The sequence below is a fragment of the Plectropomus leopardus genome, chromosome 18 (genome assembly GCF_008729295.1).
Source record: "Plectropomus leopardus isolate mb chromosome 18, YSFRI_Pleo_2.0, whole genome shotgun sequence".
Taxonomy (NCBI): domain Eukaryota; kingdom Metazoa; phylum Chordata; class Actinopteri; order Perciformes; family Serranidae; genus Plectropomus; species Plectropomus leopardus.
Window position 1 is genome coordinate 21,932,262 of NC_056480.1, and position 18,559 is coordinate 21,950,820.

Consider the following 18,559-nt stretch of genomic DNA (forward strand, 5'->3'; position numbering starts at 1 on the left):
TCATAAAGTGTCTTTAAAATCTATACATGCTGCATAGAAATACAGTCTGTTTAAAGTCTTCTAAATCTAGAAAAACATTCATAATACCTCAAAATAAACATTTTAAAGAGATAACAGACGAAACATTTTTGGCAAGAGTTAACAGTACAATATTGTGTTTCAGGTTCAGTCCTTGTTGCATCTGTTTGAATTTCACACTCTCCAAAATCACTCAAACAACACCACAGCTTGATCCAGGACATGGAGTTTATTTTACAACTGAGGATAAAAGAATGCCATTCTGAATAATTGGGTTGATGATAAAACCTGGAAATCTATCATTGGGTGAGAATTTATTTTGTTCAATGTTATGTACACGACCATGCATCAGAGCAGATGCCAGTAAAATTCTGTCATTTTATGTAAATCACATTGAAGGACCTACTTTTCACTGAAAAAGGACATTGTGGTCCAACAATATTCTGTAAGTTTTATACATATCCCCCCATATTCGTCTAGAAAATAACATTATAAAAATGCACACAGTACAAATAATGCTGAACTGTAAAGAGCAAGATATGCTGACATACATATATACACACTTGCTGATTATTCATACAATAACTTTTAAACTTCATTAACTTTACAACTGTAGCGTCACAATAATAAAATTGGTAGCCAACTAACGCAAATACTGTACATGAAACAACCAGGAAATGATATTTTACTGAAGAAACAAATATTCTAAACATTTTGTATGAATTTCTGTGATTTAATGGCAAATACATAACAATATTCTATTTAGTCCCCGAAATCGCTGATCGTTGATCAAAATAATTAAAACTCAGTAGGGTAATGTGTTAATTTTTACCCACACATTTCTTCATCAGTTTACACTTCTTTAAAGTGCTGGAATCATCATAATACTTTAGAACATAATTTCTCACTTTAATAACCATATACCTTCATATAAATGACTACACCTGTGATTTGTTAAACAGGGATATCCATTTTGTCATCATGGTTGAAATTTCATTAGACATAGTATGCTCACTGTTTTACATAAAAACATGCACAAACGGTCTCATAAATAATATGCAAGTTGTGTTGAAATATATTTATCTTGAAAAAAATCATTCAAAATCAGTGATCAAAGTAAGAGCGTGGTCCAGTTTTAAAACAACGGATGGACTTTTCCCAAAGGCTCAGATAAGATGCAGTGCATTAGGAAAGCAACAATCAGTCAGTGACTTTATAGTGCCATGGCTGCTGCACCAATTTGGTACGCTAATGTCACCAAAAATTCAACCTTTACAACGTAGCTTTGAGCCTCTGCATTGCAAGGTCCTGTCATTTATGGTTAACTGAATAATTACAGTATGTGGTATTAAAGCTACCATGATTTCATTACAATATGTGTCGTAACAATGATCAATACAGTTGTGGCACTATCTGTTATGACAGATTGTAGCTTATAGTTATAGTGCAACAGTAATCTGTCATGCCGTCAGCTTTGTCTTCATTGTTTGTCGAACTTTTCCAACTCTTTCACAAAGATCAGATGGTCCTCTGGCGACTTTCCGTGTGTTTTGCAAAGGTGCAATTTAATTGCATGTTTGCTCACAAATGTCCGATTGCACAGTTTGCACTGATATATCAAGCCAGTGTCTTCTTCTGTAAGTCCAGAGGAACCGAAAGTCTTGTCCTCTATTCTGCTGACTGCTTGCTGTTCTAATAAATCTATGGAAAGCTTTGAGAGGTCCTTCAGGGTAAACCCAAGATGTGACTCCAAATGGTGAATGTAGGAGGAGGGAGTCCTGAACTGGGAAGCACAGTCACTGCACAAAAACAGAGGCTGGCCAGAGTCAATATTCTTTAGGAACTTTGTGCCCCCTGTCCGCTTTAACTGGTATTTTACATTGGCCAGCCAATGTGAGATAGTAGTCATGGAGAGACCAGTGAATTTACAGATATGGACCCGTTCCTGGGGTCCCAAGTCACTGATAACAAACTTCCCCTCAGGAGTCTCCCTAAGACTGGAGGCAAACTGGGCCTGGAGAATCAGGAGGTGCTGTGGGTTCCAGTTCGACTGTCGGCCCTTCCGTCTTTGGATGGGAGAGAGCTCTTCCAAGCTGTCCTCAAAAGTACAGCCATCAAGGTCTGATTTCTCAGAGACAGAAGAAGGTGTTGTAGATTTTGGTGTCAAACGTCCTGTTAGATTCTTCACCATGTCTGAAATATCCATCAAAGCATTCTCCCGTAGAGGAGGAGAAGAAGACTGTGAGAACTCTTTGAATGCTGGTTTGCTGTTGTTTACGCTGCCATTGTTAATGGGTGTTGAGGTACCCTTAGGTGCACTTCCATTAGCGTTTTTGGATTTTGTCAAGTCCATGGGCTGCTCATCATCATCATAATACTGACTCGGTGGCTCTGCTGACTTAATCTGAGCAGTGTTACTGTTGATCTTATAAAGCATTGCGAAGGGGTCTACAAAAGGGGTGGCTACTTTTGCAGCTTTCCCCAAGTGGTTGTTCATGATAGACTGCAAAGCACTGAGGGGGTTGACAAGAGGTTGTTCAGGGGAGTGATCAGTGATGATGCTTAGGTTATTGCAGCCATTGCTTACAGGCTTTTTTGGTGAATCACCTTCACTCTTTATCTGTGTCTCTACTTTGCTCTCTGCCTGCTCTCCGTCTTTGCCTCTCAACTCAGTCTGGTCTTCAACTACAGTATTCTTAACTGCCCTTGAGCTGTTTTCTGTATTGGCTAAAGCATGTTTGTCTTTAGGATTTGGCAATGGAGACTTTGCAGACCTGCACTTGCTCTGAATAGGTTTTTCTTCTTTTTCACTCTTTACTGAAGTTTTCCCTGTCACTTTCTCAACTAGCTCCTCCATGGCCAGCACATTGCTCTTGTGACTTGGAGGCGGAGAGGGACTATGTGGTGAATGGATCAGAGAGCCCATTTCAGAAGACAATGTCTTCAAACTGTTGTTGCTGAACAAAGGTTGAACTTGTGCAGATGACGGCAATGTAGACTTCAAGGATCCATGGAGCTGATAGGCAGCATGAATGCTGGGGTATCCACCCCAGGTTGGTGTGCCTGTTTGGGCCTTGCTGATTGCACTTGAAACTGTATTCTCTAAAGACTTCAAAATGTCCAAGCCACCTTTAGGTGCCTCTTCCAAGTCTTCTTCTCTCAGATATTGGTAAGATCTGGCTTTCCTCGGTTTATCAGCTTTTTCAGGTGGATCTTCCTTCTCCTCTTTTATTTTTCTCTCTGGTTCCATAGATTCCATTTTCTCCTCACTCACCTCTTCATCTTTCTGCTCCTCATTTTTGTTCTCAGGACTTGTGGGCTGCATTGGGGAGTCAGGCTGTGACTTCCCATTGGGCGCTGGGAGTCGTGTGGTCGTTGGTGGCAGAGGAATGGACTGGAATTTCTCCTCAATGACAGGATCAAACACTAACTGCTTACCCTTTTTAGAGGCCGAATTGGTTACTTTAAGAAAGTGCCCTGTGACCATCATATGGGCTGTCAGCTGTTGCAAGGTGTCATGAGAACTGCCACACTCCATGCATTTGAGAATTTGTGCCTTGCGTGCCTCGAACTGCCAAGTATAACTTGCACCATTTTGGTAACCATATCGATTGTTTGGAGTGACATAAGGATTGGCCACTTTTTGGTCTTTGGGAGACTCTCCCAGTAGAATGCCTGATGAGACAGACTCTGGTGAGCTCGGGGACATCAAGTCTTGAAATGCTCTTTTTTTGGTTGGGGGTACCAGCTTTGAGGTGAGGGCTGGCATTGGTTCTTTTAGAGGCACTTTCTGATAGTGTTTTGTTTTGATCATATGAACACTGAGGTCTTGCAAGGATTCGAAAGAATGGCCACAGTACATGCATTTAAGAACTTTCTGGGCATCTTCTTTGCCTTCCATCTCCAGCAGAGAACGCTTACGAGGCTTGGACCACCTCTTGCTTCGATCATCCTCGGTATCCTTATTGTCGTCACGATAGTGGCCCGTCTCGTTCATGTGCACCGTCAAGCCAACCAAAGTGTCATAGGCGGCACTACAATCCTTACACCTGAACTTGCTGGCACCCGTAAACACAGGGCCATAGAGCTTATTGTTCTGCCTGTAAAGCTGCACGGTGCTGAAAAGGCTCGGCTCAGGAAGGAGCTGGAATGGGGTATGCTGTAAGGTTTTGGCCAATGCTGCCTGGTGCCAGTCATAGGCTAATCCTCCAGTGCTGCCAGAGCTTACACTGGTGCCACTGTTGCTGTTGCTCGACACTGCTCTGGTTGTAGTACTGCTAATGGTAACATTAGTGGTAGCTGAGGCATTGCTAGTGCTACATCTACTTTTCAGATGGATGTTGCCTGGGCTTTGACTGTTCAGGAACCCATTACTCCCTTTGTGATTGCTCCCATTGTCATTGCTATTTGCGTAATTGTTCCCTTGCTTGCTTTTGAGCATGTCCAAAGCAATGCTGGACCAGGAGGCATCCGAGATGAGGTTTGCATAGACAGATTTCATTTTTGCCAGACTATCCTGTAGTGAGAGGCCATTTATGGACTCTGTGCTCTCCCCTAGCTTCTCCTCTACCTTGTCCGGATCACTGATGGAGGACGTGGTCTTAAGGTCCACCAGGTGATCACTGGTGGTGCTGAGAGGAGAGGCGTACCCAGCGTCTGGGTTGGTGCCATTGCTGAGGGGAGAGTTTTGGCAGCTATAACGATCTCCTGCTTCTTCATCATCATTGAAAAGAAAGTCTGCATCTTGACCATCCAGGGAAAGACCATCATCTTGCAGGTGTTCATCTTCATCAATCTTATCGCCTTTAAATTCATCCTCAGGTCCATAAGCTGGAAAATACAAAAAAAAGGAAAAAAAGGGGCATTAGATCTTGTTAATAGATGTATTTTTGATACATAGAATGACACCAATTATGCATCTACCACCCTTACTATATGGAGGTGCTGTGTGCAATAATCCTAAAGAGATTTTTGTCAATTGTCCCAGCAGAGGACACAGTTTTGCAGTAATAAAGTGGCAAACATCCATATCTTGACAATGACAGATAGTCCTCTTCACTGCACTGCCTAATGAAGCTATTGAACACTACAGCTCAGCAAGGGTAGAGAGCAGAGATGGGAACACAGAAATGTTACTGCCTAGTTAAAAAACTAAAAACAAGCAAAATTTCAAATTATACAGGGAACAAATCCTCAGTGATGATGATACTTATTAATCATGCGGTGAGATATGTTACTTCCCAATAGAAATGAAGACATTTTTGTCTCCTCACAGTTGAAAAAAATAACAGTTAAGAGGAAAATCTGCCTCACCGATTGCTCTAATAAATTTCCTTATCAGCAAATTGAAATGCGAGAGCAGCTTTACAGCCACATTCTCTATGCAGAATATTTTATTGTCTATTTTGCTGCCATATAGCAACTGCAGATCTGTTTCTGACTTTAATTTGCTCTATTTGTCCAACATGCCACACATACTATGGATTCACAAGTAAGAGATAGTGGAGGAAAATGCCAGCTGCATCAGCCTTGCCAAGCCATGGTTGGCTGAAGTCAACTTGGCATCGGCTGTGGAAGTCCTCACAGCGTGATGCTAGGAAACGGCCAGTGGACATGACAAGCCGTGTTGTTACTGCCTATGCTCCCAGAGTACTCACAGCTTCAAGTGTGCCATTTTAAAAGAAGAGAGAGAGCGAGAGAGAGAGATTTATAGCATCACTGGAAAATGGCTGCCCACTCACTGTAACTGTTGACTATTTTCAAAAATCATTTGGTTCGAGAATGATAAAATTGGCATGATAAAAATTGGCATTATAATTCCTTTTAAACTCCATATGAACAAGATCAAAATGTAAAAATTAAAAGAATAATTCTCTACAATAGCACAAAGATGAAAAGGTTTATATATGATCCTGGAAGCAGATTAAGAGAGAAATATTACAAGCAGGAAGAGAGCGGGTGAAAATAGAGGGTTAAATATGCTAAGGCAGCTCCCCCCAATCCATTCCTCATAAGATGCTTGTCTGAGGTGCCAGAATCAGTCTCCAGTGAGGAGGCAGATGTGCTGTCAGCTTCAAACAGCATGTAGCTCTCTATCCCATAATCGGAATGGACATAATACCTGATGTTTGTGAGGTGCCAGTTACTGCTGCCTGGGAAAAGCTGGAGGTCCAACAGCTGCAACTCTCAGCCTAGTATGTGTGTGAAAGTGTGTGTGTGAGAGCACGTACATATTCAGCCCTCCTCTTCTTAATTAAACTATTCCTGTGCTAGTTTTGCTCTTAACTGTAAGCTTGTAATTATACACAGGCCACACTGAGCTCATTCGCTTGATTTAGTCGCTAAATTAGAAGATTTTAACCTTTTGCCAATGCAGCTGCACAGCTTTCTTTCAACCTGCCTCGTCCTCCTGATCAAGATGCAGCCCACTGTATTGAAATAAATGCAAAACTGAACCTATTCAAAGTCAATGTGGTGAGAGTAGTTAAAGACAAAGCAGCTTAGCTGACAAAGTGAGAGAAACCTGACAGCGGTGCAAACACACACACACATTCACACATGGAAAGCACACTAACACTAAATTCTAGTCTCTCCCTGCCATCCTCCGTATGTTGCCTTGACAGGCATCAGTGTCAGGAGTGTGTCAGTGTCAGCCCGAGGTGTCAGTGTCCACACAAACAAGCTGGAGAAGAGGTGGGAGGGGAAAGTAACAACAACAAACACAAGTCAGCCATTTTTTTTTTTTTTTACCCCCCCCTTGCTCGAGCCTCCTCCTTCACCATCTGTGTCAGAAAAGCTGCGGGTGCCACCGGCGGCTAATAAGGCAATCAGAGATGGAAAAGATGCTGACACGGCGGCTTTCGAGCGTCACTCAGAACAAAAGAGGAAGAGGAGAAGGAGGGAGAGAGGGATAGGGAGGGGATTAAAACGGGGGTGGAGGGGAGGAGTGGGGGGAAGGTGTCTGTTGTGGTTGTCAGTCAAAAACGTAAGCCCACTTTGTGCTGTCAGGGAGGATAGGGAAAAGAGGGGAAGTTTTGAAAAGAGAGGAGAAAAGATGTGTTTAGGCCAGCGAACAAGAGGTGTGTGTATGTGTGTGTGCGCATATCTCACAGAAAAAAACATGACAGGGAAACAAGTTAACCAGCATCCAACAAACTAAGTACGAGATATCAGGAGAGTGAAAGTGGTGAAATTTCTGCCATGTGTGCAACTACGTAGGTGTGCGCAAAATAGGTGTGGCTGATCACTTGTGTGTGTATGTGTGTGTGTGTGTGTGTGTGTGTCAAGTGTCACAGTGTGTCAGGTGCATGCAGGGAGGCAATGTGGCTGGCGGGGGGAAAGCGAAGCCATCTGCGTCTGGAGAGGAGCCTGTCACTATTGTTGTGCCCAGAGTCCAGGATTTCCTGCTGCAGACAGGTGACACCACAGTAGGACATCCCCCCAGTCTCTCTCTCTCTCTCTCACACACACACACACACACACACACAGACACACACATGCATGCACACACACACACCTTTCCTCCAAACTACATCCCTCCCCCAAGGCAGGAAGCTGTGTGAGGTCCACACATGCAAGCACACACAACACCTTGCTTTTTATACACATTTGAAACAACAAATGCGACTGAGCTGAGAAAACAGTTGGAAAAATGATTTCCTTGCTACCAAAAACACACGCAAACAGGTGCACCTGCCTGGACTAGGCCTACTTACGCTGCTTACAAATAAAATTGTGTTTACTGTTGGTGCATTTGGAAAAATCCACCCTGAGTGAACTCTGGCCAAAACTGGGCCATTCGCGGGACAGTATTGAAACATACCGTTCAGTTATTCAGAACACCGCACTCTCGGAGCAGCAGTGCGTACTCTGGGCGGTCTGTCCCAAGAGATGGAGCAGCAGAAAGCCAAGCCGAGAGAATGTGTGATGACCTTAACTGTTCCTTATTCTTTTGAAAACTGGATTGACATCAGTTTTCTCATGCTGCCTTCAGACCCCTTTCACAAGCTATTTGACTTTGAAACCCACACAAATGTATTCAATTTTCTTTCAAAAACATGCAAGAAATTAAGAAGTTAATTGCAAGAAATTAAATGTAAAATGTGACAGAAAAGTAACTAAAAAATTAGTTTTAAATGAGTGGAGGATTATTAGAAAATAATACAAAACTGAGAAATATGTCAAGAAAACTATCTTTATAGTTATAATTTTTTTTTTATATATTTAAAATCGAGTTAAAGGCAGCTTTGAAGAATGAAATTCGTCCATGGCAACGAGTACCAAAAGCTGGCAATGAATGTCTGGTCAGATTCATAATCTCATTTTAATTCTCTAGTTGGATTTTTACTGATTTAAATCATAATTTTGCCAATTTGAAACTGAACTTTAAGTAAAGTTTGTAAGTAAAGTTAAGTCAAGTTCGGCATCATTTTTAAATAAAAAAAAAAGGGATTGTTTTAGAAAAAAAAAGTTTATAGTCCTCAAGGTAAGCAATGAAAAAAAGTAGAATAAACATAAAATAAAATAAAAATCCCACTAGTATATACAATTTCAAACATACACTGCTAAACAGTGGAAAGAAATATTAGCTCTTAAAAAGAGTTCTAAATTCATTTTCAGTTACGTCATACTTAATATGACTTTGACAGCAGAATAACACAAATTATTACAATATGTTTTTATTATAGTGACAAATCCAGCAACGCTTAGTCGATGACCAGTTTTAGGAGATGACATGAGACAGAGAAAACTTGAATATGACAAGTCACTGTAACAATCAACACAACACTTCTTTTTTTTTTTTACTCCCTCTCTTTTTCACCCCCACACACAGAAAACACACACTTTCCCCTCTAAACCTTCTTCATTTATTCGTGTTGTCTCAGAGAAGAGGGCAATCCTGGCTCTCATTTGCAGTGCTAATGTCCAATTCCGCCAGCTTTCACCCTGCTGATTTACCCTACGTGGCCGAGCGCTGCATTCCGAGCGGAGCGGTCGGCGAGGCTCCCTCACACCGTTTAGTGGCCCTTCAAAATAGGAGCTCTGCCGTGGCAGTCTTATTTCTCTCTCCCGTTTCGCTTTGTCACCGGCCGCTCCATTCCCTGCCACTCACCTCTGATGGCTTTGGACAGGCCTGATCAGTGTGTGTCATTGACCTGTACAGCGTGCATGAGTGTGTGTGTGTTTCAGCAAAGAGAAGGCTGTAAATAAAATGACATTATTATTTCCTCTGTCCTATCATGTAGAAAAGCCAATTATGGTAATGCTTAGTATGTCAGGCAATCTCTGTCTCTCTCTGCTCTCCCCCGTCTTCTTCATTCTTGCTCTTTTTTCTCTCTCTGGGATAGTTGTGGCTGTGGTTTCATAGGAAGTGACACTCTCTCTGGTCTACACTGTGGACGACAAACACTGAGGCAAACTGGCACAGACCAACAGTCTCCTCTCAGCCTCAAGACAACTACCAAGCTTTCATACGGTTTCACATAAAGACTTGTCACCTGATAAATCATCTGAGATCCACATTGTCATCCAAGTTATTAGAAAGTTAAAGGGTAACTTCTGTATTTTTCAACCTAGACCCTATTTTCCCATGTTTTTGTGTCTATGTGACTAATGAGAGCAACAATTTTGAAACTGAGTCCAGTATTGAGCGAGAGTGCTGCAGCTGGCAACATCAAAACAGGCTGCAATGTAACCACTCGGGGCAAATTGCGCCCTGTCAATTTACTTTCAGTAAGAGTGTGTGTTTTTGCTGACTGACAGGCTAAGATTACTATAAGTGTCTGACAACATTAAGGAATGGATCCCTATAGATAAACAACTTTTTGTTAAAGAGTAAGATGCTTTTTGTGTAACCAGAAACAGCCAGAAACAGCCCCAAAACTTCTATAGCCATGAAATAAACACCAGTTTTACTGTCTGAAAACACATTTCATTGAAAGTCGACAGAAACAAAATAAAACTTACAAAAGCTGTTTGTCTTGTCACTGTTCAAAATATCACCAACTCCGTTTTGGTTGAAATAAACCCTATATTTACCCAGTTAGATGTGACAATATACAGGCACAGTACGTGCTTAAATTACTGCCTATTTAAATTGAGTCTGGTTGGAGTGGTGATAGCGATTTCTAGGCTGTTTGTATTTGAAAAAAAAAAGGTTTATCACTGTAGCGATCCTTTAGAGACAGGGGCAAGCCAAATTCAAGGACTTTCAAGTACTTTTTCAAGCACTCATTATCATTTTCAAGGGTGAAATTGTTTTCTCAAAAACCATTTGCAAACATGCTTTCAGGGCCTAAAATGAACTTTCAATCAGTCAGTCCATTAACTGGTTATTATTTTTCAGGCATATGCAAAAAAATAGTAGCAGACAAATAAACAGGGTGCAGAGCACGGCGTAGTTGTTAGTAAAACTTGCACTCACCACTGATGCTGCTCTTGTATCAGTGTTTTGTAGGCTAATGAAACATCTTGGCGCTGACTATTTACTGCCATTTGCCAACCCGTTGGCAATCTGAGTTCATAACCCTCATAGGCCGTTAGAAAATAGTAGCAAGCATGGCCCATTTTTCAAATGCTTAAAATAAAATAATTAACAATTCTGTTCTCTCAATTATATTCGGGTCCTTTTTCAAGGACCAACTCAAATAATGTCTGACTTTCAAGGTATTCTGGTACTGAATATTTGAGTGCCAAATTCACACACCTTGTACAGCCCTGCAATGGTTAAATGCCCCGTCATCACCCCCAAAACACAGCACAGAGCTACACAGATGAATGTTGCCACAAAGACCTCGTATTAGCCATAATTCAACCCGAAGCTTGCTTGACCAGACATGTAAAAGCCTACCTAACAGCCCCCCCACCCGCGGCCCCACCCTCCGCTAACCCACATGGAATATTTCGCCATATGGCACAATAGCTCCAGGGCTTCTAATAGCTCGTGTGTCGTACAAATCCACCTTCTCAGCTTCCACGACTCTTCCGGTTGTGGGGAAAACAGAACAGCCAGCACAGCCTGCTCGTCATGCTGGTAGCTACGTGTGCAGACAACAGTTTAAATTTGACTTTTATTCTTAAATCTCTGTTACTGCACAGACTTTGGATCGCTGCTTTGGATGCTTTATAAAAGATAAATTAAGATAAATGACCTTTTCTTAAACTTTTGACTGTCCTGAGGGCTTTCACACATGTTTCCAAGTAATTTGCAATTACTTGAACTCATATTATGCTAATAGCCTTTTTAAATGGGTCACATAGACAGTGCATTTTACCTCTGGCTCAGCTTCATTAGGCCACTTTGAGTACAATGTGTGTGACTGAGAAAGACCAAATGGTAGCTGCTCTCAGAATAGATCAGCGATGAAAGAAAGCAACAATCTGGGGAATCTGTGGCCATTTTCTTCCAAACAATATCCAGTTCTTTCTTGAATTGCTTTGCTAAGTTTCTCCTCTCCCTCGTTCTTCTCTTTCTTTCTTTCTTTCCTGCCCCTGTTTGTTCAGATCTCCCGTGAGCCAGTTTCGACACGCCATGACAGTGACTGTGGTCTATAAATCACCTTTTCCCTGAACTGTCAGTGCCTGCTTGCTCTGAGATGAAACAACAGCCATTAGATCATCGGCACGGCAGATTCCAGCCCTTTCTGCTCTGCTTCTCCGCCAACAACCCCCCCCACGCCCAACAATCGAACACTGCTCTGGTGCTGCACACATTTCAAACCATCTGGTTTGTTTTCAGGCAAAGTACAGATAAAGCATTACTAATGCTAATTAAAGATGATGTGAGTGAGATTTACACAACCAGTGCCAAGCGCTGATTCAATGTAGGCTGCATCAGACAGATGCCATTTGTTAAACAGATTCGTTTGGAGAAAATATTGTCACTTTCTTCGCCATCCATGAGAAGTTATTAAAATTGAGATTTAAAGATGTATTGTTGCATTCTTTTGTTTGAGTTTACAATAAGAAAATGCAAGCGTCTTTAATTAAAGTTGTTCTATTTTGGCTCAATCAAAGGTGTATTATCGTTGCACGATAGAAAGGTGTTCTGTATAAATCGTGCAAAGATGAATCACAAAACTAACAAGCTAACAAAATAACACAGTTTCATCCTTTCTTCATAGATGCCGTCTTTTGAATTCACCTGCATTGCCCCTGACAGTGGAGCTTCCCCCGACTAAACAACAGCTGCTCCCATCGCCTAGCAACAACCAGTTGATGGATGACCCCAAAGATGGATAATTACCATAAATCACTATGGTTGTGTGGCGAGTAGAAGCAGAAAATCATTGTAGGAAAAAAAAAAAAAGCAGGCTGAACCACAGTTTAAACTCGTGCGCCTGGTGTTTAGGTTAACTTTGTTGCTCATGGATTTGTTAAATCGTAGTCGACGGTGGATTCTCCTCCTGCCAAGAACTGCTTGCTGAACCCTGAATTCGTCAAAATCAAAAGTAGCGCTGGATTTGTCTCTTGAACATAGTTTTCTAGGGCGTTTCTTGAGAGTGTTTCAGTCCGTATGAATAGAAGCAGTAAAACGAAACCTGATGAAATGACTCATGGGACAAAACCTGTCCTGAAGGAGCAGGGACAAAGAAAACAAAGTGGGCAGAGGAAGGAAGAAAGGAAACGGCAAAGAATGAATGATGGCAACAATGATGAGTTTAGTGCAGCGAAGACGATAAAGGGAGGGGAGAGAAGCACAAAGAGGAAGTGTCTTTAGAGTCTGATCATACGTGTGTATTTATGCACTGTGTGTGTCTGAGTGACAGAGGTAGACGGTGAGATACAGGGAAAAAGGAGAGAATGAAAAAAAAGAGAAAATGAGAGGGCACGGGGCCAAAACAGGGTCACAACCTAACCAGTTCGGTCTAGCCGAGTCCGGTTGCACAATAAGCCATCAATCAACCTTCTCCACGCTGTCAGACCTCCCCTCAATTCACAGAGGCCATCCACTTTGTACACTGCTGAGGAACAAAACACAGAGAAGGAAAAGAGACAGAGGAAGAGAAGAAAAACACAGGCTACACACACGTCGACACACACAGTTCCACGAATCTGATCCTTTACTCTCTGTGGGAAGGAGGCACCGTAAAGATCAACATGCATCTTTGCAAAAAACAATATTGGGCTCTTGAAGCCAGGTGACCGGCTAAAGACATGCAGGTTTAGTTGGTGACTTTAGCCAGCAAGCTAAGCACTTGCAAGCCAGCTAGATGAGAACAAGCTAGTCAGTCATTCTCAGAGTTTCTTTTTACCCTCTACAAAGGGCCACCGACTTCCAAGTGATTGTGTTTGCATGATTTTACATCATTTCATTCAATAAAGAGGAGTTTTCTTCAGCTTTCTTACACCCAGCGAGCTCGCTAGCTCTGCCGCTAACTATCAAACAGACAGAAAAATGTCTGTTTGTGTGTTAATTACTCATCCTGTGTTATCTTGAATTCTGAAGAAATTTGTTTTTTTTGTGTGTCTCCACAGTAAAAGCGAGAATCCCAAAAAGGCAAAAAATTCATCTCAAATTCCACTAACTGTTTGTTGTGACTGTTTTTAAAAACGACACTGTAGCAAGCCTGAGCATTACGTGCTCACATGCTCCTCAAGCAGGCAGCGTGTCCCCGGCATCAGATACATTCGCTTCCTCTCTGTCAAAGGTCATTATGGTCTGTTATTTGTCAACAGTACAAATTTACATCAGAGTTCATCAAAGTTGAAGTAAAAATGTGAGCGGATTCACTCTGCAACTCTATTGATTGAATTGAACTAATTTGTTTTAAAAGCTGATGTGACCCGCCCTTTAAACTACTGAGCAGTCTGATTTAAGACAGTGGGGTGACACACACACACACAAACACACACACACACACACACACACACACCATCTCATCTTTCTGTATTACAACATTTCATCAGCTCCTCTCTACTCTTTTCCACTCCTCTGTAAGCCATTCAAAAACAAACCTCACATCACAAGCCGGAGCACAAGAATGCAGAGGACTTTGTGAGAACATGACCTCAGAGACAGACAAAAGAAAATCATAACTTTAAAAACCATAAAGTCACTTCAGGGAAATTAATTAGAAGCGCAAACCCTCAGGGCAGGAGGCTGCTCAGGACAGGCAAACGTCCCCAAACATTTTAGTGCTTTTAACTGCATGTGTCACCAGGGAAATTCCAGCAATTGTGCACCATCAAAACTGCTATCCTTTATGCATCGCCACATTTTCTTTTTCATTCTGCCCACTCCAGTGACGAGTTAGTGCTGAAGTCTGGCGCTCCATTAAACAAAGTTCTACTGTTTCATTTCAACACTAGTTTAGGATTTAAAGCGTGATGAATAGCATAGGGGCGTAACAAAAAAATATAACAAAGGCATACGCTGAACCGCACAGCAGTTTGGAGTGTGTATGTGTGCTTGTGTGGAGGTTTTTTTTTTTTTTCTCCCTTTCCTGATGACCATGGCAATAAAGTGACAAAAGAAGAAATGATAGGAGGGAGGAGGGATTAGGGGCTGAAAAAGGGTCCCTGGAGAAAGTCAGTAAATTATGTACTCTCAAAGTGGACCAGTATCAGTAGCCATCTCAGCTTGATTGCGTCTGTGTGCGACTATGCATGCCTCTGTGTGTGTGTGTGTGTGTGTGTGTGTGTGTGTGTGTGTGTGTGTGTGAGCATACAATGGCTATGAACGGCTTCACAGTCAGAGAGAGAGGCAGGAAGAGAGGAAGCAATCCTTCAACAGAGCACAATATCAGACTGCGGACAGACAACGAACGGCTGGAAGGTTCTGGAAAACGAGAGAAAAGCCTGCCTCCCTCACATTTCAGCTCCAAACGCCGCCTCCCAAAGTGCCCTCCATCTAACACTAACACGCACACACTCACACACACACATAAATGGCACCATAACTCTATATCCGCAATCAATCTTGGCTATGAAGACACATCCATCTTCAGTAATGTTAATGGGAAGGTTTTTGGGGGTTGGAGGGGGTGGAGGACAGGGGTAAAACAGAGGGTACGCGACTGCAGAACTGACCTCAGAGCAGTGTGAGGTAATACGGGCTCTGTGTGTGTGTGTGTGTAATAGAGACAGAGTGAATGAATAAAAAGAAAAGAGCTATGTGCATTTGTGCATACAGCAGTGTATCTATCTGCATGTCAGGGGGGGGTCAGGTGTGTGTGCATCAGTGTGTGTGTGTGTGTGTGTGTGTGTGTGTGGGAGAGAGACTGATGGCTGTCAGCTTGCATCTGGCAGAGAAAATAAATTAGGCTTATGAAGACAAATGAACAGGCTATGGAAAGAGTAAACGGGGGTGGAGGGGGATCACGACAGAAAGAGGGAAGAGGGAATGAAGAGGAGGGAGACATAATGAAGGAGAAAAGAGGGATACTGTGAGTGTGTGGTGGCATGGATATGAAAGGAAGGAGATGGAGTGGCGGTGCCAGCTAAGAGAGTTCCTTTCGGCAGCCAGTGACCGTTCATTAAGAAGGACGGGCACACAGACAGGCCTGCTGCTGGCAACAGGAGAAGCTTTGGCATGCGGCTTCTCTGCCTGCAGGAGAAACATATATGTGGGTGTATGTGTGGGTATGTGTGTTTGTAGGTCCGCTGCCAGCACGTTAAAATCCAGAATTTGTATTTGCTTTTGTGTTTTACAAGACTTTTCTTTCTTTAACCCGTTCAGAACCCAATTATGTTCCAAAAAACAAAAAAAAAAAAAAACCCAAAAATTACAGTGATGGATTTCTTCTCTTAATTCATGCATAAATCATTTGCAAAGAAAAATGTAATAGTATAATATATAGTGTAATAGTATCTTAGACTTTTTTTTTTACCAAAAAATGTCAGATGATGTATTTTTCAAGAATAATTAAATCATATCAATGAGTAAAGTGATGATTTAAAACACATTACAGATATATGGATTTTCAGTTCTGTCATTATGACTCAAAATATGATTAATTTCTGAAGTATATCCAGAAAATAGTATATGGAAAACCCCCAGAGATGAATGTTCTGTCAATATAATCAATAAGATAGAATAAAAGCTAACTGTATTATTAGAAAATTAAATCTTATCAGTATTTCCCTAAATAAACTGTATTTCTCTTATTATTTTTCCGGTAACATTCAGATGCACTTTACATTCCAATGAAAGGACAGTTTTGAAAAATTTTGAATAAAAGAATCTGTGAATCTTTTGTTTTTTGACAGGTATAACAACTGGTGTTTACTTTAAACAGTTTAAACACAAATAATGTATTTTAACTATATGAATAATAGACTGAAATGTGCCTTGTGCTTCCACCTTCCCTCACAGTCAGCAATGGTTGTTAAAATAGGGGCTGTTGCTCCACTGCAGTCCACTTTAGATGAGGTGGAACACTTAAAGAAATCCCATCAAGTAAGTCTGTGCATTTGGGTGGAGTTGATTGACAGTTATCATAGATCTAGGCATCCTAGAAAAGTTATGTCCATTGAAATATATGGAGGATCTGAACGGGTTAAACACAAGCACAAAAAAACAAACTTTTAAAGCCAGAATGGAGCTTGAATATAATGTGGATTTGTGCTGGAAGTGCCTCTCAGTGTGTGTTTCCTCCGCTTGTGTGTCTGTGTCAGCGTGTATCCATGTGTGTTCTATCTCCGCAGATTTGTCAGTGTCTATCCCATGACACACTCCCCTCGTTGCGAGTGGAGGAGAGCTCTCGGGGGGCTTTGTCACGCGGCGGTCTGTTCTTTTCCTGAGGCCTGGCGCCCCTCGTTTGATAAATGACACATGTCATTCTGTCAGCCCCTGCCATCCGGGCTGGGAGGCCCCGAGCTGATGTATGGCCGCCCAGGCTAAAGGAAATCAGAGTGTTTTGGCAGCGCCCTGAGAACACGGCCTCTTATAAGGGGTATGCAGTTGTGTCTGTGTGTTTGCGCCTGTCTGTCTATGATACTGAGTGCATGTTTAATTGTGTGTGTGTGCCTATTAGCGAGTGTCTGTGTGCGTGTGCGCGCATGTTCTCAACCTGTCAGCCGGACGGGCAGAGGGAGACAAATCATCGTCATGGCCGCCCCAGCTGTTCCCCAAATTTGGTGCGAGGAGGAGAGCGAGGGATAAAATCCTGCCGTTTGAGTTTTAAACGGCTGATGCTTCCCAGAAACGGGACTGAGTGAGAGGACAAGTGGAGCGCGCACACGCACACGCACACGCGCACGCGCACACACACACACACACACACACACACACACACACACACACACAAGCTGAATCAAAACTCCAATAGGAATCAGGCCAACCCCAGAAGGAAGCGACAGACAGCCGGAGTGGTTTTTCTTGAAAACAAACATGCGCGTACACACACGTAAACACACATGCTTCAAACGTACACAAATGTAAACACATGAACACAAACTTTGGACCAGGCATTTGCACCTTAACCGACAACCGACAAAAACGCCTGACAGGCACATAAAACAAAAACTTTAACATGTTTACAGAACTGTCGGAGTAATTTAAAAAACCTGCGTCTTCCAGTCTGCTTTCTGCGTGTGAGAACGCTCGTTTTAACCCTCGCCACTACTTGATTAACCTTTATCTCAACATCTTCCAACCACGCCGGGTTTGTTTGCGAAGAATTTTTCAAAACGTCCTCTCTAAACTATCTCCAGGTCCATGCTGTCCTCACATCTACACACATGCACATGCGTTTCCCTGGTGGAGGACAGTCCCACCTGGAGGTTGTGAACTCTGTATGACCCCGTTTGATTGGGCCGGACTACCTCCCCCTCCTCCTCCTCTCCCACGGAAAAGAAGCGGGAGAAGGAAAAAAAACAGCGTCATTAAGCTGTGAGTGATGAGTGGCAGCCATGGGTGACATCCTCCCCTCTCTCTCTCTCTCTCCTCCACTATCCAACTGCTCTCTCTCTTTTTTTCACCCCTTTACGCCCCTCCTCACACACATACACACACAATAGTGCCTCACTCAGCCCTGTCTAGCTCTCTGGCCCTGGTCATGTAGACACTCAGCTCCTCCATACATAATAGATCCCAAATATCAAGAGGAGGGGCGCACATTTTCACCCGCTCAGGATTGTGCCATCAGCACTGCTTCCACAGTAGCTCCACTGTGTCTGGTACGGCGAGGCTAAAAATGTCCCACTGTAGTTTTAAAATTGTTTTAAGGCTTCCTATGAATATGTGAAAACGTCGTTTTAAACTAACTTCTTTTCAGACGGGCCCGTCCAGTCGTGTGTGTTGATTTCCTGTCCCAAAGAGAGCACTTTTAACAGCACGAGTTTTTGAGCTCTTAGGTGTTCTGAACTTTTAGAACTGAACCTCAGCACAGTGTCATCTTGTCTTTTTGAAGAGGTGAAAGTTATGATTACACTTACTCTGGTTACTACAACAACTAACAAAGTTGTTTTTTTTTCTTAATTTGGTGATTTTACTTGAACTTAAGTACTTTTTATCATGTTTTGTACTTCGCTACATTTCAAGTGGCGTTCCCGTAAACAGTGAACACAAAAGTCACATTAATCATTTAGGTTAAAGTGT

At 42.4% G+C, this 18,559-nt stretch overlaps 1 protein-coding gene across 2 annotated transcripts in view; it reads right to left on the minus strand.

The window, feature by feature from the left end:
- Positions 1 to 228: 228 nt before the first annotated feature.
- The window catches only part of tshz1 (teashirt zinc finger homeobox 1), a 39,006-nt gene continuing 20,675 nt past the window's right edge, over positions 229 to 18,559 (minus strand). For both annotated transcript variants that reach the window (XM_042506705.1, XM_042506704.1), the window contains one exon: positions 229 to 4,848. In XM_042506705.1, the coding sequence (XP_042362639.1) occupies positions 1,499 to 4,848 (3,350 nt within the window). In that variant the 3' untranslated portion in view covers positions 229 to 1,498. The remainder of the gene's footprint in view (positions 4,849 to 18,559) is intronic.